Below are 27514 nucleotides of genomic sequence, written 5' to 3' on the forward strand. Positions count from 1 at the left end.
TCTCTCTCTCTCCCTCTCTCTCTGCTGCCCGGGGAGGGAGGGCGGTGAATGCTCAGGCTTTGTGCTGCTTGCTGGTCTTGAAGGACACCTGCAGCACGCGCTCACCCAGGCGATAGCCATTCAGGCTGGCAATGGCCATGGCTGCCTCATCGTAGTTGGTCATGGTGACGAAGCCGAAGCCCTTGCACTTGTTGGTGGTGAAATCTCGGATGACCTTGACATTGGTGACTGCCCCAAAGGGTCCGAAAAGCTGCCACAGCACGCTCTCATCTGCTTCCGGGGACAGGTTGTACACGAAGATGCACCAGCCAGCGCCTGCAGCGCCTCCGGACAAGCCCACACCTGCCAGGCCACTCATGCCATCGATGGCGATTGGGGAAAACCTGGCGATGAGTGACAGGGGACTACTTTGGGGGTCACGCGGGCTCTGCCCTGATCCCCAGCATGCCTCCGACTCCGCCACTGGGAGAACCCTATCCTGTGTGCTATATGTAAGACCTTTGTAGGGTCCTGACCTAGCTATGACCCGGTTACCTATCTCTGACCTCACTGAGACACCAGCCCCTGACCAGGAAACTTTCTTCACCTCCAAAGCTCTCCAAATATCACCTATGATCCTGTCCCAAAGTGCCATCTTTATCCTGATCTCATGACCTTTGACCCTACCTGGTCCTGAGTCCTGTTGACCTTCACCCTTCTGCAGGGACCTTTCTCACTCAACTTCTTTTCTTGTGGCCCAGTTGGCTTTGAACTCACTGTGTAGCCAAGGGCAGGTTCTTGCTTTTGTTTTTCTTCCTTTTTGCCTTTGGATCTTGAACTTCTGCCTCCCGAATGCTGGTGTTGCACACCTGGCTTACGCAGGCTGGGATGGGACCCAGGACTTTGTGCGTGCTAGGCAAGCATGCATGTGTGTGCTCCAGCGTGTGTATGAATGCATGTGTGAGAGTGTGTGTGAGCATGAGAAAGAGGACAGAGAAGGAGACAGCCAGACAGAGACAGAGAAGACAGACTGACTCTGCCCTTCCATGCTGACCCTGAACGGAACTGCAGCTCCTCCCTCTAGTTCTTTTTAAGTCCAAGTCTGACCCCATCCTGGTACTAACCTGCCCTGACACCTCTGACTCCATTTTGACTCACTCTGTGAGGATGGAAACTAGCCCTACAAGAGCAGAGAGCAAGGCAGGGTGTCCTACGAGAACAGTGGTCCAGCACTCTCCTCTGACACTAAAAGTGGCCTCACCTGTCTTATCCAAATCACAAACAGCACCTTGCTGACTCAAAGGTTTTCTTTCTCTGGTTTCAATGACCTGTAATTGCCTTTGGTCTGAATATATTAAATGGAAATTTCCATAAATAGACAATTCACAGATTTTTTTTTTTTGCTTGTTTTGACTTTTAAAAAATACTCTTTAGATTTATTTGTTTGTGTATTTTTGTTTTTTGAGGCAGGGCTTCTCTATGTAGCTCTGGCTGTCCTGGAACTCACTATGTAGACCAGGCTCGATTTCATTTTTATGTGTGCTTGCCTGCATTGTATGTATGTGAAACACACACATCTGTGGCCTACAGAAGCCAGTGGGGGGCATCAGAAGTCTTGGAACTGGAGTTACAGATGGCTGTGAGCCACAATGTGGGTGCTAAAACTGACCCTGGGTCCTCTGCAACAAGTGCTCTTAACCACTGGGCCATCACTCCAGTCCAAGTTTAGGCTTTTTGAGACTGGGTCTCACCACATAGCCCAGCCCCTAACTTGTGATCTTCCTGAATCTGCCTTCAGAGTTATGAAGATCAGGAAGTAGACAACGCTGAAGAATTTTTAATGTTTTATTGAATTGTTATTCTGTGTCTGTATAGTAGGAAGGGAGGTGCACATGCCATGACATGTGGATGTCAGAGGACAAGTCTACAGAGTTGGTTCATTTCCTCTCACTTTTATGTGGGTTTTGGAGATCAAACTCAGGTGGTCAGGCAAGCCCCTCTACCCTCTGGGCCATCTTGCTGGTCCACAGTCATAGTTTTAAGTTGCACACTGAATATGGAGAGGTGGCTTAGGACTCTAACCTAGCTCTTACAAGGCTGAGGTCACATAGCAAAAACCTATCTCAAAACAAACAGTTTAACTCTTGGATCTGTCCCAGCTTTAGCACTCTTCCAGTCTCAAGACTGCCTCTCTTGTTAAATCAATCTATGTCTCTGTCTTTCCCTGTGTCCCCACCCCCTGGACCCTCCTGTCTCTGCCCCCATCTGCAGGGCTACAGATGTGCACTACCACTCCCGGGTTGTACATGAATGCTGGAGATCTGAAGTTAGGTCCGCACATGTCCCATTGAGCCATCTCCCCAGCCCCTAACTGCCCTTGGCCCTGCCCCTACTTCACAGGAAGGTAAGCATGGTGGACAGATTATGCATGCCATTCTAGCACTAGGACAGTGGAAACAGGAGGATGAGGAGTTCAATATCATCGTCATCTATACCTCGTTTGAAGTCAGCCTGGGGTACATGAGACACCATCTTAAAATAAAACCCCAAACCAAACAAAAAAGAAGCAAAACCCCTTATGTGGTAGTGCATGCCTTTAATCCAGCACTGGAGGCAGAGATGGGGAGATTTCTGCGAATTCAAGACCAGCCAGCTACATAGTAAGACCCTATCTAGAAGAAGAAAAGGGGAGGGGGGGAAGGGGAGGAGGTGGAAGAAATAAGAAAAGGAAAAATAAGGAGAACAAAAGGAAAGGCTGTACACTGTTTTGAGTAGCATGATGAAATGCCACATTGTTTGGCAAGTGTATCCATGCAGTATGTGCTACCCTCCCATTATCTATTTAGCTGTGTTATTATCAGATTGACTGTCTAAAATCATAGTTTCTGTGTTAAGCAACCTTATTGTAATTGGTTAATGGTTAATGCTGGTGATTTAGAGATGCCTAAGAGAAACTTGTAAAAAGTTTCTCTTAGGGGAAAAGGTGAAAGTTCTTCACAAGTGGAAGAGGGGATCATATGCTGAGGTCACTAGTAAAGCCACTAATATCTACGGAAAGGACAAATCTATCTGTGAAATTATGACGAAGAAGCCAGCTTGGTGGTGCCACCTTGCCATCCTAGGATGCTTAGGCAAGACAATCACAAGCTCAAAACAAAAAGTAAGAAAATACCCTGAACATACCTACAACCCCGTGTTTAGGGGGAGAGAGGCAAAAGGAACAGGAGTCAAGGACCTGCTCAGCTCAGAGTTGCTGATCCGCCTGCACTACATGTCAAGAAACATAAGGAAGGCTGGGCGTGTAACTCAGTGGGACAGTGCTCGTTCAGAAGGCCGTGAGCTTCCTCTCCAGTACAAAATAATTAATAATAATAATAATAACAATAAACCAGGGCCAGTGGCACACACCTTTAATCCCAGCACTCAGGAGGCAGAGGCAAGTGGATCCCCTTGGAGTTTGAGGCCAGCCTGGTCTACAGAGAGAGCTCCAGGACACCAGGCTACACAGAGAAACCCTGCCTCATAAACAAACAAACAATCAGATAAATAAGTAGAAATTAAATAAATAAGTAAATAAGATATAAAGAGGTTTCCATGCCAATCTCTGTTGTCAGGCATCCATAAGAAGTCTTGGGATGTATCCCTGATGGGACAACCATGTTTCATGTTACCATCATGTTTCTGACGACATTCTCTGGGATACCTCACCTCTCAGGTAACACTTAGTAGGTTGTTTGTTGACTAAATTAATTCAAGGATAGAAAGCCACATTCCCACTGCCTCCCTCACCCTCAGGCAAAGACTCTGAAAGTCTGAACCCCTTAACCTTGATGTTGTGGGACTCAGCTCCCTCCCTCCTCCAAACCTGTGCACCCGCTATCTCTGCTGCCAAATTCCCTCTAGGCCTCTTCTGGTCGCCATCGTGGGACCCTTATACTGCCCCTGCACTGCCCTGACATGAACATCAGTGACAGTATTCATATGTGGACACCTTTTACTATGTACCAAGCACTGTGTTCCGTCTCCAATTCATGTCCAAGGGAGAGCAAAGTCTGCCCGGGCCATGCTTGGCTTCAAGCCCAGCTTTTGATATTCCACATGTTCCCAACAGCTTGTGACACAATAAACATGAAGACTTTCACAAAAGCAGGGGTGTGAATGAAGCTAGGACAATTTCAATGTTTATAGCAACAGTGGTGGCCGATGTATGGGGCTCAGGAATGGCTTGGCTATAGAGCCTTGAATCCCCCAGTGAGGGTCTGGGGGCATGGCTCAGTGCAAGCCTAGCATGCAGAAGTCCCAGGATCCCATTCCTAGCACACAAAATAATAGTTGTTGTTAGTGACTCTCAGGGTTAATGTGGGGGGCACAACTGCACCCTACTTTTGTTGAGATGACATAAAGAAATGTCTGAAAGCCACAGACAGCTCCACCTTCTGCAGCCACTCTCTAGACATCTGCTCTGCTCTTAGTCTCGAGGTTGTTATCTCCTAGACACACCAGGAGATGGTTACCCAATGGTCCCAGGGACATGGAACATGCAGGGGTTAAAGGAGGCCATCAAGGTAAGGGGGCTGTGGAGAAGGGACAGTGGGGTAGGAGCACTGTTACCTTTTGACTCCATAGGCCATGTTGAGCAGATTGTCCAGCCTGTGGAGGCAGAAGCAGCTGTCAGAGCGGCCTGTGACCCCCCGCTGTGATATGCCAGCCAGTCCTCCCCACCCCCACAGCCGCCCGCTCCCAGCCCGGCTGGACACTGCCTGGCACGGAACCTTGCTCATTCCAGCCTGAGCGCTCTCGTCCTGTTCTCCCAATGCCTCTGTGGGCCCTGCCAGGACCCAGAGGACACAGGGGCTGAGATCTCTGGCTTAAGGAGGGTTTATTTCCTGAGCCCACAGGAGGATAGGCAGCTCACACAGCTGCCCCCAGAGCTACCAGGAGCTCTCATTGACCTCCCACTTGGGATCTGCCAGGATCCTTCTTATGGGTTTGTTCACTCTCTGTCTCAGGTGAAGAAATCTCAGTAAAGGGCACAGTACAAGCTCTGTTCTACCCAGTTACCGTGCAGGGAATATGATCATGGCCAGCACACAATAAATGAGAAGAAATGTTTGGTTGTGGTAATATCCACAAGGAAACAGAGGCACAGCTGGACTCGTGTGTGTGTGTGCTGGAGGGGGGACAGAGATACACAGAGAAAAGAGAGAAAGACAGAAAAAGAGAGACAAGAAGATAAAGACAGAAACACACAGTTGCAGAAAGAGATACAGAGATATGGAGATAAAGAGACACAGACCAAAAGACTAGAAGAGAACATAAGGAGAGACTGACAGAAAGATAAGGGAGAAAAGATAAGACAGACATACAGAGAGAAATAGGGTCCGTAGTGTTCAGGGTGTTTTCTCATTTCAGGGTGGGGGTAGGATTTTTCGTTTTTTGTCAATTTGACACAACTAGGGTGATCTAGGAAGAGGAACTTCAATTGTGAAAATACTCCCACCACAATGGCAAGGGCAGGGGTCATTTTCTTGACTGGTGTGGGAGGGTCCAGAACACTGTGGGCAGTGCCCCCTCTTTGGAGGTGGGCCTGGACCGTGTAAGAAAGCAGACTGAGCAAGGTATGGATAGCGAGCCAGTAAGCAGGGTTCCTCCATGGCCTCTGGTTCAGTTCCTGCCTCCAAGTTCCTGCCCCAACTTCCCCTCAATGTGGACTGTTTGCTATAAGTTAAAATAAACCCCTTTCTCCTCACATTGTTTTTGGTCATGGTGCTTTATCCCAGCAAAAGACATCATGACCAAGCACAAGGAGAGAGACAGAGAGACATACACAGAGAGACATACACAGACAGACACAGACACAGAGAGACATAAAGACCCACAGTTGGGCTTCATTTCGATGTTAACAGTGGCCAACATACGATGACCTCCTGCTCTGTGTACTGGGCACATGCCCTTTCATATTCCTACTGGTGAGGTATCCCTGGATCCCCTCCCTGAAGAAAACAGGCTCAGGGAGAGCAGCTTCGGGCTTGGGTCATGTGACCTGGGGGGGGGGTCTGGGGACTCTGGCTCACCGGAAGCGCTGTGTCTGATGATGCAGGGGACCCGCGTAGCGCCGGGCAGAGGACTGGTACAGGTGGGTGAGCAGGGCCTGTCCTGTCTTCTGACTTGGGTTGTTTGCGAATTTGACCGTGATTGGCTCTGCTGCACCCAGTGGTTTCTGTCCATTCAGTCCCTTGATGGCCTCCTCTGCCTCGATCCTCTTGTCAAAGCGGATGAATCCCACACCCCGAGAGACACCTGCCAGGAGTGTGAGGGCATTGGTCTCAGGTACTCTGTACCTTCTCCTGTGACCTTCCCTGTCCAGGGACATCCTGGCCCAGAGCACCCTCTCTTCCTGGCATTCTGACCTGTGGCCTGATCCAGCAGGATCCTGGAAGTAATGATGCGTCCGTACTGGGAGAAGAGCTGTTCCATCTCCTTCTGGCTCATGGTCTTGGGGAGGCCGCTGACGTACAGGTTAGCATCCCGAATAGAGGCAGAACTGGGGCGTGCATAGGACACCTGGGCGGGGATCAGAGGACAGTGAGGGCACCTGGGAACTGACAAGGCTCAGAAATGCCCCCCACACCCTACTAGTTCACTTAACAAGCTGCCCAAGGCCAGGACTGGGTTCAGCAGGTGGAGTGCTTGTCTAACAGGCAAGAAACTCGAGTTCCATCCTCAGCACCACATGGACACTGTCATCCCAGGACCTGGCAGATGCAGGTGGGGAGGAGCAGAAGTTAAATCATCCTTTACTATATAGTAAGTTCAGGTCTGGCCTGGGACAACGTTACCCTGTCTCAAAGAACAAAGCAGAGGTTAGGGAGATGGCTCCATTGGTAAAGGGCTTGCTGCACAAGACTGAGTATCTGAGTTAGATTCCCAGCACTCACATAAGAAAACAAAAACAACAGGCAGGCAATGGTGATGGCTCCACAGCTAAAGTGCCTGCTGTGAAAATATGGCAGCCTGAGTTTGCCAAGGGTAGAAGCAGAAAATGGCTCCCAAAGCACCCTTCGACCTCCACACCCACCAAAGCATCCTTTGACCTGCTCCCAAAGCACCCTTCGACCTCCACATCCACCAAAGCATCCTTTGACCTCCACACCCACGTAGTGGCACGTATGTACCCGCCCCACATGTGCACACAATAATTAATAATGCTTTTTATCTAAAAATAAGCTCAATGTTCTGTTGCACTCTTGTCACCCCAGCTAGGAGAGGGGCTCCAGGGCAATCCCTGGGGCACCGGTAGCCCAGTCTGAGTTTATGGGCCATGCTCAGTCCTGGGTCTCAAGAAAAGAAGATGTTTGGTAGAGAGAGCCAGGAGTGAAGCAGAGGCAGGTGAACCTCTGTGAGTTCCAGGCCGGCCTTGTCTACAGAATAAATTCCAGGACAGCCAGGACTGTGTAGTTGATACCTTGTCTCAGACCAAATGAAACATATAAACCAAAACAAACCAATAAAGAAGGGGTCAGCCCTGGTTGGGCTGGAAAATGTCCTTCCTGCATAGACCCCGAGCCATATCCCCAGACGCACGTACAGAATGAGAGCTGAGCCCACAAAGTTATAAACACAAGGTTATGCCTGTAGGGGAGGTGAGGTGGTCAGGAACTGTCACCCCTGAAAACCATAGCAGGCTTATTTATAATCTTTGCAAACTGAAACTAAAAGAATCCAAATTGCACGAATGTATTGCATGAAAGTTTTACAACTCTACATTTGTATTAAAAATAGCTATATGGAGAGATACCTTGCTCAGCTTAGACACAGAAGTGTGTGGGGTGGAGAGGAGCCTTGGTCCTGCCTTAATGAGACGATGGGTCAGACTTAATAGACTTTCTAGAGGAGGCTTTACACTCTCCATGGAGCAGATAGGGGTGTGGTGAGGTGGGGGAAGTGGGGGGAGCTGGAGGAGAGGAGGGAGGAGGAACTGAGATTGGAATGTAAAAAAAAAGTGAATTTTAAAAAGCAAAAAATAAAAATAATAAAATAAAAACACAGGGCCTATGGGAGGGCTCAGCAGGCAAAAGTGCTTTGCCGCCAAATCGGTCCACTTAAGTTCAGTCCTCGGGTTTTACATGCTCGCAGGAGAGGGCCAACCCCTGCAAGTTATCCTCTGACTTCCACACCCTCACGTCCAACAGCTCACTCTCTGACCTGTGTGTCTCACATACATAAGCATATAAAATAATGTTAAAATGGAGCTCTGTGTGTCATATACCCATACGCATGTAAAATAAAATTTAAAATATAATTAAAACTAAAGAAGAGGGCTACAAAGATAGCTCAGAGGTTAAGAGCACTGATGACTACTCGAGTTCAATTCCCAGCAATCACATGGTGGCTCACAACCATCTATGATGAGATCTGTTGCCCTCTTCTGGCATGCAGGAGTACATGCAGGCAGAACATTGTATACATAATAAATAAATAAAATATTTAAAACAAAAACTAAAGAAGGGATGGTGATGATCTCTGACTTCTGACTTCAACTCTACACTCCTTCCTGCTCTGAGGACTGCTGCTACTGACCACCATGGCTTCCGAATCCAAACCCCATTCTATGAAGCAGCCAAAGAAATTGGACACCAAAGCCAATTTCTTCCCCCACAGAGATCTCTGTGGCTTCTTCCTTTCTTCCTCTGCCTTAAAGCTAAATTCCTTTTAAGAAAAAAATAAAAAAGGTCACCAAATATGGTAGCCCAGGTCTCAGTCCCAGCACTTGAGAAGCAGGTATGTCTCTTGTGAGTTTAAGGCCAGGACAGCCAGGGCTACATAGAGACCCTGTGCAAACTTTTTAACACTGCTTTTTTTAGAGGCAGGGTCTCACTACGTAGCCATGGCTGTCCTGGAACTCACTTTGTAGACCAGGTTGACCTCAATCAAACTCAGAGATTTGCTAGCCTCTGCTTCCGAATACTGGAATTAAAGGTATGCACCACCACAGCCAGCTTAAAAATTTTAACTTTTATAAAAAGGTTTGTCTTGCATTATTATCATTGGTTTTTATTATGTTCTTATTGGTTTTTCAAGACAGGATTTCTCTATGCATCTCTGGCTGTCCTGGAACTAGCTCTACAGACCAAGTTGCCCTGGAACTCACAGAGATGCACCTGCTTTGCCTCCTCAGTGCTGGGATTAAAGGTGTGCGCCACCACTGCCTGGTGCTGAAATAGTTTCACCTGCAGGTACAGCTTTGCACTGTGTACATGCAGTACCCACAGTGGCCAGAAGAGAGCACTGGCTTCCCTGGAACTAGAGTTACAGACAGTTGTGATGGGCTCTGTGCATGCTGGGAATTGAACCTTGGTTTCCCGGCAGATCAACCAATGCTCTTAACTGCTGAGCCATCTTTTGAGTCTGGAAAAAATGAAAACATCTCTAAATTACATTTGAGTGTGCACATGTGTACAGGGATCAGAGACCTACCTGCTTAGGAAGATGGTTGGTTCTCTGCACTCCCCCACTCCCCCACCCTCTCCACCCCCGGTGAGCCATCTACCCAGCTCAAGTGTGTGTGTGTGTGTGTGTGTGTGTGTGTGTGTGTGTGTGTGTGACAGGGCATCTGGTGTATGTCACTTCTATCCTTGTACCATGTTGATCTCAGTGATCAAACTCAAGTAATCAGGTTTGGAAGCAAGCTCCTCTCACTGGCCCTGCCATCACCCTATCTCAAGGTGCTTTTCTCTGGCTTGTGAGCTGCATACACTTTGGTAAGGTCATTCTATTTGTGTCATAAGGACTCATGTCATCAACGCTGCAGCTGCTGACAGGTCTGGGACTCAGACATTCACAGCACAGACACTGAGGAGTATTGTGAAGGGGGGGGCAGCTCATTGTGTCTTTATCAATGTCCTGGAGACTCAGCTCAGAGGCCCCGCCCACACGTGTCAATGGAGTGACCAGTCTCTGTGGTGGGAGGGTGGTGAGCACCCCTCCCCCTCCCTTTTGCTGAGGTCGGTTTTTGGTTGCTTCTATTCAAACCTCTAAATCTGGGGTAGATAGGGACCATTGTTTCAGGTCTGGCATTTGTTTGGGGAGATGCACTGTGGAGCTGTAGTACTTCATTATGGATAATTAATTAGGGGCTGTTGAGATGGGTCACAGGGTAAAGGTGCTTGCCACCAAATCTGATGACCTGAATTAGATCTCTCAAATTCACAGGGTAGAAAGAGAGAACTGATTCTCAAAGTCGTCCTCTGGCTTACACAAACATGAGTAAATGTAATGAAGTTTTTAAAAAGAAGTAATTAATTAGGACTGGGGCTTCACTCCGGGGCAAGCAGGAAACCACCTCTGTCTTTTCTCCATCTAACCCTGGTGTGGTGGTGCATCCTCTGTCATCCAGCACTGTGGGGGTGGAAGCAGGTATGGCTTCTTGTGAGTTCCAGATCTGTTTGGTCTCCAGGCCACTTGGAGCTATGTAGTGAGAGCCTGTCTGAAAAAACATTCTACACACACACACACACACACACACACACACACACACACAATAAAAATTGCAGCCAAGTGCTGAGGTTTCTTAACTCCACCATGGGACTGTGAGGGTTTTGACTGTTTGTTGTTGCTGTTATTGTTTATGGGACAAGGGTCTCACTATACAGCCTCAGGGGGTCTGGAGCGCTCAGGGTACCCAGGCTGGTCTACTGCTCACAGAGATCCAGAGTTCGGGGATGTGCTCCAGGTTCCCAGCTTTGTGAGCTGTCACTCATGCTGGGGTGGGCCTTGGTGATGCAGCCATCTTTTCATGTACCCCACACCCGGATGGGACCTGGGGCATTCAAGTAGTTGAAACCATTTTTGCCCAAATATGCCAGGGCAACATTCAGGCCTGAACAACATAGTCACAGGACAAAAGTAGCTAGAGGGTGTCTTGCAAAGTCACTGCTGTTCTCATACTATTGGGTCCTCCAGAACTACAGTAAGAAAACCATCACTTGCTGATCATGCACCAACCCCAGAACACAGCCCACAAACACATACACACTAACCACTCTAAGTCACAAATACCTTGTTGCACCAGACACGTTCCCTAGTATACCCTGGAAGCCACACAGGAATTGTGGTGACACAAAGCACATGTCACATTAACACCAGGTTCTACATACTCATGGTCATTTTGTCTGTTGTTGCTGCTGCTTGTGCTGTGAAACCAGTGATGATCTTGAGTTTCTAATCTTTTTGCTGCCACGTCTAGAATGCTGGGATCACAGGCTTGTGCCGCCAGGCCCAGTGTTTGTGGTGCTGGAGAGCCATCCCAGGCCGTGCATGCTGGGTAAATGCTCCTTTCAGAAACTGAACCCTAGTCCTCAAATCTTGTGTATGAGTATGTGTGCCCATGTAGGCCGGGGTCAACCTTAAGAGTCATTAGGAGCTGTCTGCTTTTGAGATAGGGTACCTGACTCACCTTTCAGCACTGGGGTTACAGGCAAAAGTCACCAAATGTGCCTTCCTTCTTCTTCTTCTTTTTTTTTTTTTTTTTTTTTTTTTTTTTTTTTTTGGACAGGGTCCCAATATATATAGCTCTGGTTGACCTGTAACTTGCTACATAGATCAGGCTTGTCCCAACTCACAAAGATCTACCTGCTTCTACTTCCTGAGTCCTGGAATTAAAGTTATGTGCCACTATGCCTGGCTTTATATGCTTGGCTTGTTTGTTAGAGTTCTGAGAATCAAATTTAGGTATCCAAAGCAATACAAACAACTGAGCTGTCTCTCCAGGCTCTGTCCCTCAAGTCATTCATGTGTTCATATCTGTGCTGTAGATGGAACTCTGGTTTGGTAAGCACTCTACCATTGAGCCACACTCTCAGCCCTACACCTCAAACCTTAATTACCCAGACCCATCTCACAAGAGTCACCTGCACAGACACTGTGTCCTACAGCCAGAGTCATGACCCACTGCCTTGCACACACCTGCAGACTCACTTAGTCGCTGGATGGGGTCTACTCTCATGACCCTGGGCTTCTGTATCAAGCTGACCACAGACACAGACTCATCCAGTGGTACCATTTTCCTCCTTCCCCCACACTGGGGAGAGGAAAAGATTCCTATACTTCTGTTCCCATGATAAACTGGGGGCCAGATGGGCACCCTCAGCCTGGCCTCCCCAGGGGTCCTGGAGCAGATTTGAAGGGAGGAGCCCAAACACCCCCAGGCCAACTCAGAGAGGGGGTTTCCATGGTGATTCTTCCCAAGGGAACTTGGGCTCACATGGTCCCAGCTGCAGCTGCTGAGAAGGGAGGCCATGGGGGAGGGGTAATGCACAAATGTGGGGGAGGGGCTGCCTCATCTCTCCCCCCTCCCCAGCCCCTAATTAGATTCCAGATGGCAGATGGGCTCCACTCCCTTTTCCAGGACAAAGGCAGGGAGGGGGTCTGCCCATGGGGTCCTGGTCACTCCGTCCTACCTCCTGGGCCTGGCAGATTCCCTAAGTCTTCCAAAGAACATTGGGACTTACGGTGGGTAGTATGTCTCCAGTCATGGGGAATAGCTCAGCTGTCAGAGACAGTTGGAGCTAAGGCTGACTAACACGTGAAAGGAGAAAACCAATTCTCACACGTTTGCTGTAGTTTCCACACATGTAGCAACACACGTGTTGCTATACAGAGTAGTAAAATAAAAACACAGTAATGTCTCATACTAATGGATGAATGGGTCAGAGAAATAAAACCAGGTGACCAGTAAGGAAGAAGGAATGATGGCAGTGAGGGGCAGGTGTCACTCAGGTGGGGCACTCACCTTGATGGTCTTTGTCTGCAATTTGAGGCCATTGAGGGTGTTGATGGCTTTGTCTGCATCGTTGGGGTCAGAATAGTTCACAAACCCATAGCCCAGGCTCTGCCCTGTGGGAGGACCATAAGAGTGACTTCCCTAGTCTGTACAGTGTCCCCAACACACCTTGCCATACTCCAGCTTCCCACTCTGATTTATCCTTCCCATGATAATGCGTTCCCCAGAGAGCCACTTGGCTGCATCCATCCTGAGGTACCCTGCCCAGGTCACACTTGTTTTTCCAAGGCTACTTCCTCCCTGCTTGCCACCCAAGGCCACACATAGAAAGAACCACACCTGTGATCTTATCCCGAACCAACTTGCAGGATTCGATGTCTCCAATGCTGCCGAAGAGACTCTTGAACTCATCCTGTGTCATGTTCTGGGGTAGGTAGTTGACGATGAGGTTGGTTTTGCTGTCATCAGTGGCTCCATTTGTCCCAAGGAGTGGCCCGTTGGGCAGGGCCGGGCCGGCCGGCCCCCCCCCAACCTGAGACTCCATGGCCCCCAGTATCTGCTGGAAAAAACAGGTCGTACCCGCTCACCGCCCAGTTCCCTTCACTGGAAAGAGGGCTTTGGGGAATGAATTAGTCACATCTAATATGATACGGACTTAGTTTTCGTTGGGGTTTGCATGTTGGTCTTTTCTTTTTCTTTCTTTTTTTTTCCCCCCTGAGACAGGGTCATTCTATGTAGCCCTGCTATCCTGTCCTGAATTTGCTCTGTGGGCCAGGTTAGCCCAGAACTCACAGAGATTCCCCCTGCTTCTGCCTCCTGAGTGCTGGGATTAGCTATTTGTTGGTCTCTTTGATCTGGAGATGTCTGGCTATATAACTAGGCTGACCTTGAACTCACTATGCAGCCCAGCCTGAGTATACACCCTTTCTTTGTTGAGATAGTGCTTACTATGTAGACCGTGCTGGCCTTGACCTCAGAGATCCACCAGTGTCTGCTAGGATGACAGCTGTGCGCGGCTGATTCTTCCTCTTTGGTTGTTTTTCGAGACAGGGTTTCTCTGTGGCTTAGGAGCCTGTCCTGGAACTCGCTGTAGACCAGGCCTGCCTCTGCCTCCCGAGTGCCACCAATGCCCGGCTATCTTCTTTTATTTTAATTATTTATGGGGCTCAGCAGACAGCACAGCAGGTAAAGGTGTCACAGAAGCCTAAAGACCAGAGACTCTGTCTCCAGAACCCAGTAAAGGTGGAAGGACAAAACTGATTACAGAAAGCTGTCTTATCACCTCCACAAGTGAACCACGACATGCATTCACACAAAACAAATTTTTAAAATGTAATTAAAAACAACAAACTGGGTGGTGGTGACACATGCCTTTAATTCCAGCACTTGGGAGACAGAGGCAGGCAGATCTCTGAGTTCCAGGCTATTCTGGTCTGCAGAGCAAAGTCTAGGACAGCCATGGCTACACAGAAACCCTGTCTTGGAAAAGTGAAATAAATAAAATAAAATAGATGCTTTCTGTGGCTAAGTATTTTACCTGTGTATAATACCAGTCCTTAAGAGGCCTTGACTAAACAGTGAGACCTTGCCCCCCACCCCTTTTTGACAGAGTTTCATGTAACCCAGATTGGTCTGGTCAAAACTTGCTATGCAGCCAAGGTCAGCTTTGAACTCCTAATTTTCCTGCCTCTACTGTACCTTCTAGGTGCTGGGATTATAGGGATATGCCACTACACCCCGGACTCTGTCTTAAAACCAAGTCAAAATACTGTATAAGGGCAGGGGGCATGACCCTAGTCCCCTAAACAAGCATGGTAGGCTGGAGTGTCCACAGAGGTGTGTACTCAGGCCTAGGGTCTGGTGTGGTGGGGGTGGAGGAGTGGTAGAACTTGCAAGAAGTTTGGCCTAGTGGGAAGAAATTAGGTCATTGTGAGGAGCATTTCCCTTGGAAGGGATTGATATTCTCCAGGGACCCTGGCTGCTTTTCTCCAGAGTGGGTTGTTTGGGAGTGGATGATGCTCAGCAGTTAAGAGTCTGATTTCTTGCAGAGGACCAGTCTGCCAGGTGCCTCACAACCACCTGTAACTCCAGCTTCAGGGGACCTGAAGCCCTCTTCTGGCTTCCAGAGGCACTGGAACTCACATATTCACACACATAGACATAAATAAAGTAGCATCTTCAATAAATAGAGACACAGAGACTAGATTGTTTTAGGGAAGAGTGCTAAGTGAACGCAGGCCTGGGGGCGGAGAGTGTCTTACTGAGCCACCCCAACCCCTTTGTGCAGAGAGAGATACCATCCATGTTTCCCCACCTCTTTGAAGGCAACAGTTACTTCTTTCTTTACATTCCTACCCTTCAGAATAGGGAGGGAGCCAGCACATGCCACCAAGGATGGCATGGTGGTATCCTCTGTTTCCACTTCTCTGACACAGCGTGGCCCAACCAAAGGTCCTCCCAGAGGAGGACCAGATGGGGCCACCTGCTTTGGGACTTCTAACCCCAAAGCAAAGCTAAGGACATCTCTTCTGTAGCCTGACATGGTAACACATTCTCGTAATCCTGGCACCAGGGAGGTTGAGGCAGGAGGATTATGTCAGCTTAGCGGTCAGCCTGGCTGCACAGTGAGGCCCCAACAAAAGCAAAACACCCTCAGACCACTTTCTAAAGTTCAAGTTTTGACATTCTATTTTTTTAGTGTGTATGTGTATGCATGCAAAGTGCATGAGTGCCACGGCACACACCTAGAGGTCAGAAGACAACTTGGGAGAGTCTGTTCTCTCCTTCAACACATGGGAGCCAGGGGTCAAGCTCAGGTGGGTCAGGCTTGGCAGCAAGCTCCTTTACCTACAGAACCAGTTCACAGCCTGGTCTCTCTTTTTTCTTTTCTTTTCTCTCCTCTTCTCTTTTCTCTCTTTCTTTCTCTCCTTTTCTTTTCTGAAACAGGGTTTCTCTGTAGCTTTGGAGCCTGTCCTGGAGCTCGCTCTGTAGACCAGACTGGCCTTGAACTCAGAGAGATCCTCCTGCCTCTACCTCCCAAGTGCTGGAATTAAAAGTATGTACCACTACTACCACCACCTGGCCCTCTTTTTTTTTTTTTTTTTTTTTTTTTTTTTAATTCTTTGTTTTTATTTTATGTGCCTTGGAGTTTACCTGCATGTTCATCTGTATGAGGGTGTCTGAAACTGGAGTTAAAGACAGCAGTGAGCTGCCATGTGAACCCAGGTCCTCTGGAAGAGCATTCGGTGCTCTTAACCACTGAGTCATCTCTCTAGTCCCACTTTTTCTTTATAAACATTCAGTGTTGAGTATTTTGTCACAGCAAGAGAAAGCAGGCAGTTACTAAAATCAATCTGGGAATTTTCAGAATAATAAAGGAACACTTGTCTTCACAAAAAGAAAAGTAACCGTTATCCTCGTAGTGGCCAATGGTACACACTTCTAAGCCCAGACCTTGAGAGACTAGCCTGGTCTACATTTAACTTCTAGGTTAGGCAGAGCTAGACAGTGAGACCCTATTTCAAAGATAGAGAGAAGAAAAAGAAACCAAAATCAAACAAAAACAAAGACTGGAAATATAACAATTTCAGTAGCTTTAAATCCACAATCAAGCCCTTCCCCAATGTGATTTATTTTTTTTCCCTACAGAAGTAACCCCCATCTCAAGTGTGTTAATATTTTTTTCTTCCTAAATATTTTCCCTACTATTTACTCCCATAATTTCTGTGTGAGTTATTTTGGTTTGAATTTCTTTTCTTCTTTTTTAAACATAAAACATCACCAAAGAATGACATTTTTATTTCTTTTTTTAAAAACTAATTTATTTTTTATTCTATTTGCATTGGTGTTTTGCCTGTGTGTATGTCTATGTGAGAATATTGGATCCTGGAGTTACAGACAGTTGTGAGCTGCCATATGGTACTGGGAATTGAACTCAGGTCCTCTGGAAGACAAGCCAGTGCTCTTTAACTACTGAGCTATCTCTCCAGACCCATTTTTATTTCTTAATTTCTAGACTGTATCTGTCACTTTTTTGTGGAGGCTGGGAGATCATTGTGAGGGTTCTTATTCTTGGTAATAAAGAAATGCTTAAAACCAAAAAAGCTATGCAGGATGGGAAGGCAGAGGCAGGTGGATCTCTGTAAGTTCAGTGTCATTCTGAATGCCAGGGCTACATATTTAGACTCTGGCTCCCAAAGTAAAACAGGAGAAAGCTGGGCAGGATAGCACATATATACATGTAATTCCAACACCTAGGAGACTGAGGCAGGAGGACCCATGAATTCAAGATCAATTTGAGCTACACAGACCTCATATCAAAAAGCCAAAACCAGGGAGCTGGAGAGGCAGCTCAGTGGCTAGGGCAGTGGCCGCTCTATTAAAACCCAGATTAAAATCCCAGCACCCAGAAGGCACCTCACAGCCTTTTGAAACTCCAGTTGCAAGAAATTGGCACTGTCTTTCGGTGTCTATGGCTCCTGCACATTTGAGTGCCCTAAACTCACACAGGCACATACACACACACACACACACACACACACACACACACACACACACAGCACACAGCACACAGCACACACAGGTTTTTGGTTTTTTTTCTTTTTTTTTTTTTTCTTTTTTTTTGGTTTTTGGTTTTTTGAGAAAGGGTTTCTCTGTGTAACAGCCCTAGCTGTCCTGGAACTAGCTCTGCAGACCAGGCTGGCTTCCGACTCACAGAGATCTGCCTGATGGGATTAAAGGTGTGAGCCACCACCGGCCAGCTACATACATGTTCTTAAAAGCCCCAAATAATTAATGCTTCAAACATTTCACAGTTCCATAACCATCTTAGCTACAGACACTATTCTCCTAGGGCTGACAAGATAGCTCAGCAGACAGGGGTACTCAGCACCAACCCTGACAGCCCAGCCTCAGTCCCCCAGGGCTCACATGGTAGAAAGAGAGAGCCCATTCCTGCAATTTGCCTTCTTACCGTCTCCACACTTGCAATGTGGTACACTCATGCTTGCACATACAATAAATAAATTCCAAACATGACTTTACCCAGTTAAGATTATTTTGTATGGGAGTTGGATGTGGGTGTGGTAGACACAATCCCAAAAGCTCATGAGAGGCAGAGGCTAAAGGTTCAGGATAACCCTTCCCTAAAAGAGAGTTCAAGGCCAAGCATGCGATCTCACCTTTTAAAAAAAAGGGAAAGAAAGACAAGGATAAAAAGAAAATGGGCCAGCAAGATGTCTCAGTGGGTAAGGGCATTTGTCTCAGGAACCTGACAGCCTGTGTTTGATCACCAGATCCCACATCGGAAGGAGGGAATCTAGTTCTAAAAGATGTCCTATGACCTCTCCTCACACACAGTAGTAAACATTAAACAAAGAAAGAAAAACCCAGAATATGTTCTTTGGAGCTGTAACTCAGGAGTAGAGTGCTTGTCTAATGTGAGCAAGGCTGTCAGTTTGATCTCCAACAGTTAAAAATTTAAAAAAAAAGAAAAGCAGATTTTGATTCAGATTTTAACCTTTCAAGCAGGGCTTGAACCCGAGTTCTCACACATGCCAGACAAGTACACCACACTGTATTATTTCTTTGGCTGTTTTATTTTCTTTTTGAGCCACAGGATGACCTGGAAGTCCATGAAGATCTGAGAGCTGGGACTTTGGGCAGGCATCACCACACTGGTTTATACATGTGGTGCTGTGGATGGAATTTGGTGCTTTGTGTACACCAGGCAAGCCCCCTACCAACTGAGCAGTGCCCCAAAACCTTACCCCACCTTTTAAGATAGGTCTTGTTAAGCTGTCCAGGTGTGCTCAAACTTGCAAAGTTCCAAGTCTCCCAAGTAGCTGGGATCATAACTATGTTCTGATGCCTGTCCCATCAGGTCTCTAAAGAAAATGTTGAATTTTATTGAAATGTTTTCTGTATCTATTAAAGTAAAGTAAAGCAGGGGTGGGGGAAGATGGCTTTTTGAGACAATGCTTTTCTATGTAGCCCTAGATGGCATGGGACTATATAGATTTATTTTTATTTTTTTAATTATGTGTCTGTGGTGGTTATGTGCATACAGATGTCAGCAGAGGTCAGAGGCTGATCTCCTGGAGCTGGAGATAGGTGTGAGACATGGGTGCTGGGAACTCGGGTCCTCTGCAAGAGCAGCAAGTGCTTTTCACTTCTTACCCCTCGATTCCCCATCTCTCTTTGCATCTCTCTGTGTATCTGTCTTTCTCTGTCTCCCTCTTTTCCAGACAGGATCTCACTGTATATCCCTGATCAGTGATCAGCCTGGAACTCTGTGTAGACCAGGATGGCCTCAAACTCACAGACATCCATCTGCTTCTGCCTCCAAGCAGTGGGATTAAAGGTATTTGACAAGCTGGGTATGGTGTGTCTTTAACCCCAGTATTTGAGGAGCAGAGGCAAACAGATCCCTGAATTCGAGGCCAGCCTGATTTGCAGAGTTCCAGGATAGTCAGGGTTACACGGAGAAACCCTGTCTCAAAAAAACAAAATCAAATCAACCAACCAAATCAAAAAAAGGGATGTACCATGTGGACCTGGATTTTTTCTGAGCTTGTGACAGGCTTTCATGTAGCCCAGACTGACCCAGAGCCCACTATACAGCAGAGGATGACCTTGAACTCCTTGATGCCTCCGTCTCCTGAGTCCCACTGGCTTGAACTTGTGGCCTTCCTGCTTCAGTCCCCCTAGTGCTGTGACTAACCCTGTACCACCATGCCCAGCTTAATTAATGACTTTTATATTGAATACATTTGCTATGGCAGATGTTACTTGATTTTCCAGTATCAAACCATGGATCCTAGGCAAAACAAACCTGGCTATGCACACTTTTAAACATGTATTTTATTAAATTTTGGACTGAGTATGGTGTTGCAAATGTTTAATCCCAGAACTCGGGAGGCAGAGGCAAATGGATCTTTGTGAGTTCTAGGCCAGCATGGTCTACTTAGGGAGTAGCAAGACCCTATCTCAAACATTCTTTTAACTATATTTTATGTATTGATTTTTAATGTTATTTACTTGTTTGTATGTATGTGTGGGTGTATGACCATAACTTATGTGACATCCAGAGGACAACTTGTGGAACTGGTTCTGACTTTATACCATGTGGGCCCTAGGGATTGAACTCAGGTTGTCAGGCTTGGCTGCAGACACCCACTGAGCCATTTCACCAGCCTGGCCATGCATATTTTAATTGCATTTGTTTGCATTGCTTAATTTAGTTTGCTGATTTTTTTTTTTTTTTTCCCTGTTCATTGGGATCTGGGAATTGAACCCAGGGCCTTACTCTGCCAGGCAAGTGCTGTATCCTTAGCTCCCAATCCACTCAGCAATTCTTATATTTATGTTCAAGAGCATAATTCAGCAGCTTGTACTTAATCGGTGTCCAAGCTTTTGACACTGGAACATGATGTTTCCAGCTACAAAGTTCACCCTGAAAAATCACATAATCTTTAACAAAATGTGCCTCCCCCACAAATCTCATATTTATTTGGAGGCAGGATTGAAAATGTTGACCAGGATGCCCTTGAACTCAGAGATCGGCCTGCCTCTGCCTCCTGAGTGCTGGGATTAATGGTGTGTGCCAGCATGTCAAGCAAAACTTCCTGTTTTAAATGTGATTTTATGTTGAGCAGCTTGTAAGCTCCTTGTGGCCATCCCACCGGCTGCAAATTTACACACTTGGAAGATGGAAGGTAATTGTGCTAGGATAGATAGCTAAAGCTCAGAGACCATAAGGAACTTGCTGAGTCACACAGCACATCAGTGTTGGCACTAGGCCTCAAATGCAGGCCTCTCTCCACTGAAGAGATACAGTCACTACGGTTGGGGCTAGAGATGGCTCAGCAGTTAAGAGCACTGGCTGCTCTTCCACAGCACCCGGGTTTGATTCCCAGCACCCACATGGTATCTCAGTATCATCTGTACTTCCAGTTCTGGGGATCTGACACCTTGAGGTCTCTAGGTACTGAACTCACGTTATGCAAAACACCCACACAAGTAGAAAGAGGAAAAAACCAAAGCAGTTGGTAATTCTCTGAAGGGAGGGCACTCTCTCTCTCTCTCTCTCTCTCTCTCTCTCTCGTGTGTGTGTGTGTGTGTGTGTGTGTGTGTGTGTGTGAGAATCCAGGGCTCAGTTCAGCTGGCAAGGGTGCTGGGATCTATTGGTAGTGTCCGCCGTGCACATAGGAAGGTGAAGTAACCAGCATTGCCTCTAGCTCTTTTGTGCAGTGGTGGCAAGAAAGGAGGCTGCAAGATGGCTCTGCAGGTAAAGAAAGGTGCTTGCTGCCAAGCCAATCTGAGTTCAATCCCCAGGGCCCACAAGATAGGAGTGAACCAACTCCTGGAAATTGTCTTCTGACCTTTTCATACTCACACTAATGCACACCCATAATAAATAGATATAAAAAATAAATGAGAGAGAATGTGTGTGTTTAAAAATTACCAAAGCTTGACTGGGGGTATAGTTCAGAGCACAGTGCTTGTCCAGCACATGGGGCAGTGAGTTCAGTATCTAGGACTGAAAACAAAGGAGGAGGATTTTTGTAATAATATCCTAGTGTATGGGTTTATGCTTATAATTCCTGTAGCCTTGTACTGAGGAAGCTAGGTAAGAAGATCACCACTACAGTTCAAGGCCAGCCTGGGTTAGAGTGAGCTGTGCATCAAAAACCACAGAGAGTAGAGGATGGTGGCACACGCCTCTTATAGAAACACCAGGGAGATGGAGACAGGAGAAGCAGAAGTTCAAGGTCACCCTCAGCTGCAAAAACCAGTTCAAGGCCAGCCTGGATTAAAAAAGAGCCTGCCTCAAAAATGAAATCATCTGGGCATTAGTGGCACACACCTTTAGTCCCAGCATTCACGAGGCAAAGGCAGGCAGATCTCTGTGAATTTGAGGTCAGCCTGGTCTACAAGTGAGTTCTAGGCCAGCCAAAACTATGTAGTGAAACCCTGTCTAAAAAACAAAACAAGAAAACCTATATCAGAGGACCAACAAGACACCTTAGAGCAGCAAACCCTAGGGTTCTGTAAGATGGTAGCCTGTTTTTGGATGGACATGCAGGTCAGCATAGGGACCCAGCCCCCTGGCGGCATATATGCCTGTTGGCCAGAGGCTCACACTCAGTGTGGTCAGTTAGAGGAAACTAGGGATTACTTTTTATTTGGAGGTAAGGGCACTTTTCACGGAGGCTGAAAACTTGAGTTCCTTCCCTGGGACCCACATGGAGGAAGAACCAACTGCTTTGTGCTGTCCTCTGACCTCCACACATGTACCATGCACCACGGCAGGCATGAGTGGGTGCATGCAAACATTCCCTCTCCATAAATAAACAAAAATAGAAATAAAATAAATTTGCTCAAGGTATGAATAGTGGCTCACACATACAATCCTAGTACTTGAGAGGCTGAGGCAGTAATATGAGAAGTTTGAGGTTAGTCCAGGATACACAGGGACTTAAAGTCAGTATGGTAGACATAGCAAAGCTCTACCACCTCACAAAATACATATACATACATAATACACACACACATATATATATACATGAATATATATTATATATATTCTGAGCATGGTGGCACACACCCTTAATTCCAGAACTAGGCAGGCAGAAGCAGGTGAGTTTATGTGAGCTTGAGGCTAGCCTGATCTACATGCCAAATTCCAAGATAGTAAATACTACGAAGTGAAACCTTGTCTCCAAAAATAAAGCCCATATCAGATAGCATAAAAATGGCTGCATGGCTGAAGGGCTGGAAAGGCCACATAACAGCTCACAACTATCTCTAGTTTCAGTGTATCCACTAGCTTCTTCTAGCCTCTAGACTCCTACCAAGCACCAAGTATATACACAAACATGTATATAGTCTACACACACACAGTATAAATAAGCCTTAAAAATCAAATGTTTGATGGAGATGGTGAGGTGTAAAGGCATTCATGCCAGTCTTAGGGCCAGACTTTAACCCAGGCGTTCACGTAAAGGTGAAAGGAGAGGACATATCCCAGAAAGCTGCCCTCCTACCTTCACGAACATTTGCTGCAGCAATGTGTGCAAATCACATTCACACACACACACATACACACTAATAAAGTAAGTACTTTAAAAGTGGTGGGTGAGGGAGTCACTGATCTCTGCAAACCACATAACTGGGACACCTCACAGTGCCCAGCTGTGTATTCTCAGATATGCTACCTAAAATTTCTGCTCGGCTAAATCTCAGGTTGCAGTGCAGCAGCCAGAGGAATAATCTAAAGCCCCAGGTAAAGTCTGCTATGGGCTTAGCAGTGAGAAGCAGAAGTAGATTTGTAAGGTCCATGCCCCTGCCTCAGCAGTTATTTGCAACACACACAACTTTTAAGAACTGGTTCTTTCCTTTTGCGTTGGGGGCCCCAGGTATTGAACTCAGGCTGGCTGACTTGAGGCAAATGCCTTTACTTGTTGAATGTCATTCTGGTCCCTCACCTTGAACTTCTGAGCCTCTGCCCTCCACAAGCTGGATATGCAGGCATGTTTGCCTGGTTTGAGTGGAGCTGGGAATCCATTCCAGGCTTTGTTGCATGCCAAGAAGCATTCTCCCATCAGAGCCACACACTATACCCTCAGGGTGGCCCCTGAATTCTTGGCTGAAAAGGTCTTCCATCACCTCCCCTGGAGCTGGGGAGGCAGTTGTGCACCATCAGGCCCAGTAGCCTTTCAATCTTCTAGAAAGATGGACACAGGCTGGGTGTAGTTCAGTGGCAGGGTGCTTGCCTCACACGGGAAAGGCCCTGGGCATCTTGAGTACAACAGGGTGAGGGAAAGGGTGTCTTAGAGAGGGGTCAGTGCTGACCTCCAATCAGCTGAGAGTGGCTGCCTACAGTCATCTGCTCAGAGTGCTCCAAAGCCACATCCAGGCTCTAAAGGAACACACCCTGTATTGATTATCCTGGACTTATTAACTTATTAGTAATGTTTGTCCTATGACACAACTGTCAGAGGTGAACACTACAAGATCTACATTCAAGTTCCTTAACGCCTTCCTTCCTTTTTTGTTTTTTGGGTTTTCGAGGCAGGGTTTCTCTGTGTAGCTTTGGAGCCTGTCCTGGAACTCACTCTGTAGATCAGGCTGACCTCAAACTCACAGAGATCAACCTGCCTCTGCCTCCCATGTGCTGGGATTAAAGGTGTGTCCCATCACACCTGGTTCAGGCTCCCTAATATTAATAGCCTGTGTTTTGAGACTCTGCTATCCTGTCCATTTGTTTTGTCTTTTTAGCACTGGAATTGAAGTTGGACCTCATTCATACTAGATAGGCACCCTGCCACCGAGCCTTATCCCCAGCTTTTTCAAGAGAAACTTGCAGAAATTCTCCCAACATAGAACTTAATAAAGGCCTTTTCTCCACAGGACTCGTGAGAAAACCTAGTCTTGGTGAAAGAGGGATTGCACCAGGTGAAGAGGCAGAACAGACTCATACAGATGCCTGCTCCACGACTGCAGACTTGAGCTTGATCCCCGCGTGGCGGAAGCACAGGAACAAATCCTGCAAGTTGTCCTCTGACCTCCTCACACATATAGACAAAGTTAAAAGTGTAACAAAAATTCAAATCTAGGACCAAAGAATGAAGAGGCCAATAATAATAACAGCCACTGTGTGTAGCTCTATGTGACCACTTGCTTAGCATGTTCAAGCCCCAGCATTATAAAAACAAACAAATAACATAAAAAACAAAACAAAAATAGCAAATTGAGACAGTGTGGTAGCCCACATCTGTGATTCCCAAGACCCTGAAATTTGATGCAGAATCAAACCTGTCTTAAAAACAAAAGTGAATAAAAAGACAACCAAACATCAGAAAAAGCAAAGCAATGCTGAATGCTTACTGTTCCAAGTATTACATTGGAACATAAAACATTGCACATGCTGGGCATGCCATGTCTTTAACCTTACATTCTAGTTTTTGTGGAGTCTGGATTTTGCTTTTGTTTCTTTTGAGACATTATGTAGCCTTAGCTGTCCTGGAACTCACTATGCAAACCAGGCTGGCTTCTGCCTCCCAAGTGCTGGGATTAAAGAGCCTGTGCCACCATGCCCAACTACATGTTTTTAGAGTCCCAGCACTATACAGAAAAGTGGCGATTATTCTTAGATAGGTCTGTGTGTGTGTGTGTGTGTGTGTGTGCTTATGTGTGTGTGTGTATGTGTGTGTTCCTGTGTGCCACTGCACCTGTGTGGAGGTCAGAGGACAACTTCTGGGCACTGGTTCTTTCCGTCTACCATGTGTGTCTTAGGGACGAAACCTAGGTTGGCACAGATGGTAACAAGCACCCACTGAGCCATATTGCCAGCTCCATGCCCAGCTTCACGTCAGCAACTGACCCCTGACTTACTGACCCCAGCTGCCCTCCCATCACACTGGGGAGTTCTAGGGTGTGGTAGCTCTGCAGAATTTGCTGCTAGCCTGCTCATCTCACCGCTTCTCTGTCCTCTCCGCTTGAGCTTAGCTGGGTAGGACCTGGTGTTCCTTTCACAGCTGAGACTACTGAGCCGCCTAAGCTGATAATGGGGATCGGATTGGCAGAAGCCACACTGGTTCTGTCCTGCAGTAAATGTGCAGCCTGGGTTAGTGGCACCTTAGCATCAGAAGGACCTTGAGGACTGGCCCAGGACTGATGAGATGAAGCCCCCCCCCCTTCTCTTTTCCACTGCCCCCTCCACACACAGCTGAGGTAAGGATTTGTCAAAAACACACCTAAAGCCACTTGCTCCTCAGACCCCCTTGGCCTCCAGTGGGGCCTCTGGGCTCCAGTCACAGGGACAGATGCCTGGGTACTGGTGACAATAGGGCATTGAGTGGCTATCTATGCAAGGCAAGTCAGGCCACCACGTGGTGCAGACTGAGCCTCCTGTTTCTGAGCCCTTTTCCTTCTACTTCTGCTAGGGGCCCTCACTGTTTCCATCCTCCTCACTTCCTTCTATTAGGGTCCCCTACCACCACCACCCACGGGAATTCCAGGACTTTAAGGGGCTCCAGACCCTGCTGTAACCTCTGACCACACCCTCTTCTCTTTTGCACATTCTTTTCAAGCAGAACAACAGAGGAGGGGAAGTCTAGGGGGGTGCTATACTATTACAAGGGTTCCGAGAGTCCCCAGAAGGCCACACTCCTGTTCTCAGACCTGAATAAACACCTTGAGGCCCAGAGATGGTAAAGAACCAGCCTGAGGTCACACAGCACGATGAGCCAGTCTTGGGAAGGCGTCGGGAAGGAGGTAGTCCTTTCTTAGAGCCAGGTAGGCTTGTCCCGGGGCCCAAGAGAGAGGAAGCCCAGGATAGACTACTGAGCTTCCCGACCCCCACTGTACTAGCCACGACTCGTAAAAAGAAGCCGGGGGACACACAGGGGGAGATCTCTGAAGAGTAGAAAAGGTAGGCTGGGCGCGGGGACCAGACAAAGGACGCGCGGCGGCGCGGGGAGCTAGTCGCTCAGGGAGGCGGGGGTGGAGCCAGGGTGCGGTGAGCACTGGCCAGCCCCGCCCCGGGACACGCCCGGGTTGCCGGGTGAAGGTCCGAGGGCTCGCTCCAGGCCAGGTCCTGGGGGCCTCGGGGCGGGGCCTGGATGGGCGTGACACGACAGGGCGTGGCACGCCGGGCGGGGCCGTGAGTTCGGGAGCTGACCAGCTCTGAGGCTGCTGAAAGCGACCGCGCGCCGGCCGAGCGGCGGAGTTGCGGGCGCGTTCAAGGTCACCCCGAGGCCCGGAGCCCTGGCCCGGGGGAGGGGGCGCGTGCAGCAGGCCCGATGGGATGCTGCTGCATCCCCTCACCCCCTCACCTAGAGACAGCGGCTGGGGAAAAGGAAGTCCCCCTCAACCCCCCCCCCAGCCCCGAGGCCCCGCGCGAGGCTGCGGCCCGCGAAGAAGGGCGGAGAGACAAAGGGACCACGGCGGTAGTAGCGAGGCCTCGGGGCGCCCCTCCTCTCCCCTCCCCGCTTGCCGCAAGGTCGACGGAACTCGAGGACGAAGATGCCCGCCTCTCGGGCGCGGCCGGGGGTAGTACGATCCGATGGCACCCCGCCTCTCCATCCCCCCCCCTCCTAAAAATAAGCTCTCGGAGAATGCCGTGTGGCCTCTGCCCGGACCAACAGAAGGCCATCCGGCCCGCGTCCCCCTGGGCGGCCTGCGAGTCTGGGCCTGGGATGCTGGAAACATCCTCCGCCGCCGCGGCCCCTCCCCCACAGCCTTCCAGAGAGGGGCCATCCCGACCCCGGGATAGTCGAGGGAACCCCGCACACAGCTGGGCTCGCCGGTCCTCTCAGACAAGGCTATGCTCCCCAGAACTACGGATGCGGCTCTACCCACTCTCAGGCCTGAGGCGCGGTCCTACCCCCCCCCCCCCGGCCTAGCTAGGCCTGGTCCTACCCCCCCACCGCGTCTCCGTGGAGCCAGACCCAGCCCCTCCCTCCCATGTTCGTCTCCCAGCGACAAGGGAGTACCTACAGTGACCATTCTTGTGTGCCCGGCAGGCGCGGTCCGTATCGAGGGCGGCTCCGGGGGTCGTGCACTCCTGGGGGGGCGCCGGGTGCTCACGCCGGGGTCCCGCCCGGGCGTCAGCCGCTGCGGACGCTGCAGAGGCGGGGATGGAGGCGGCGGCGCCCTCGAGGGCCGGGAACGGATCCGAGCCTGGGGATGCCGACGGCCGGGTCCCCGGCGGTAGATGGATGGAGGGAGCCGGCGCGCGGTGGAGGACGC

The 27514-nt window shown here is 48.4% G+C and overlaps 2 protein-coding genes across 2 annotated transcripts in view; one reads left to right on the forward strand and one right to left on the reverse strand.

Moving 5' to 3' along the window:
* Window positions 1-27450, reverse strand: Elavl3 (ELAV like RNA binding protein 3). Its single transcript, XM_051196878.1, has 7 exons — window positions 27263-27450; window positions 13100-13319; window positions 12770-12873; window positions 6390-6543; window positions 6054-6279; window positions 4591-4629; window positions 1-404 (listed from the first exon to the last, which is right to left on the reverse strand). The coding sequence occupies exons 1-7, from the start codon at window positions 27269-27271 to the stop codon at window positions 53-55; spliced, it is 1104 nt and encodes a 367-aa protein (XP_051052835.1). The 5' UTR covers window positions 27272-27450; the 3' UTR covers window positions 1-52.
* Window positions 1-27514, forward strand: part of Prkcsh (protein kinase C substrate 80K-H) — a 283668-nt gene that overhangs the window by 15867 nt on the left and 240287 nt on the right. The gene's annotated exons all lie outside the window — the stretch shown is intronic.

Source organism: Phodopus roborovskii, unplaced genomic scaffold, assembly GCF_943737965.1.
Source record: "Phodopus roborovskii unplaced genomic scaffold, PHOROB, whole genome shotgun sequence".
NCBI classification, from domain to species: Eukaryota; Metazoa; Chordata; class Mammalia; order Rodentia; family Cricetidae; genus Phodopus; species Phodopus roborovskii.

Excerpts from the sequence above, each read along its gene's own strand:
- Elavl3 (XM_051196878.1), bottom strand. Across the intron at positions 6,544-12,769 it reads TGCAGACAAAGACCATCAAG|GTGTCCTATGCACGCCCCAG; the intron begins GTGAGTGCCCCA and ends ATCCCCGCCCAG. Across the intron at positions 4,630-6,053 it reads CATCAGACACAGCGCTTCCG|GCTGGACAATCTGCTCAACA; the intron begins GTGAGCCAGAGT and ends CTGCCTCCACAG.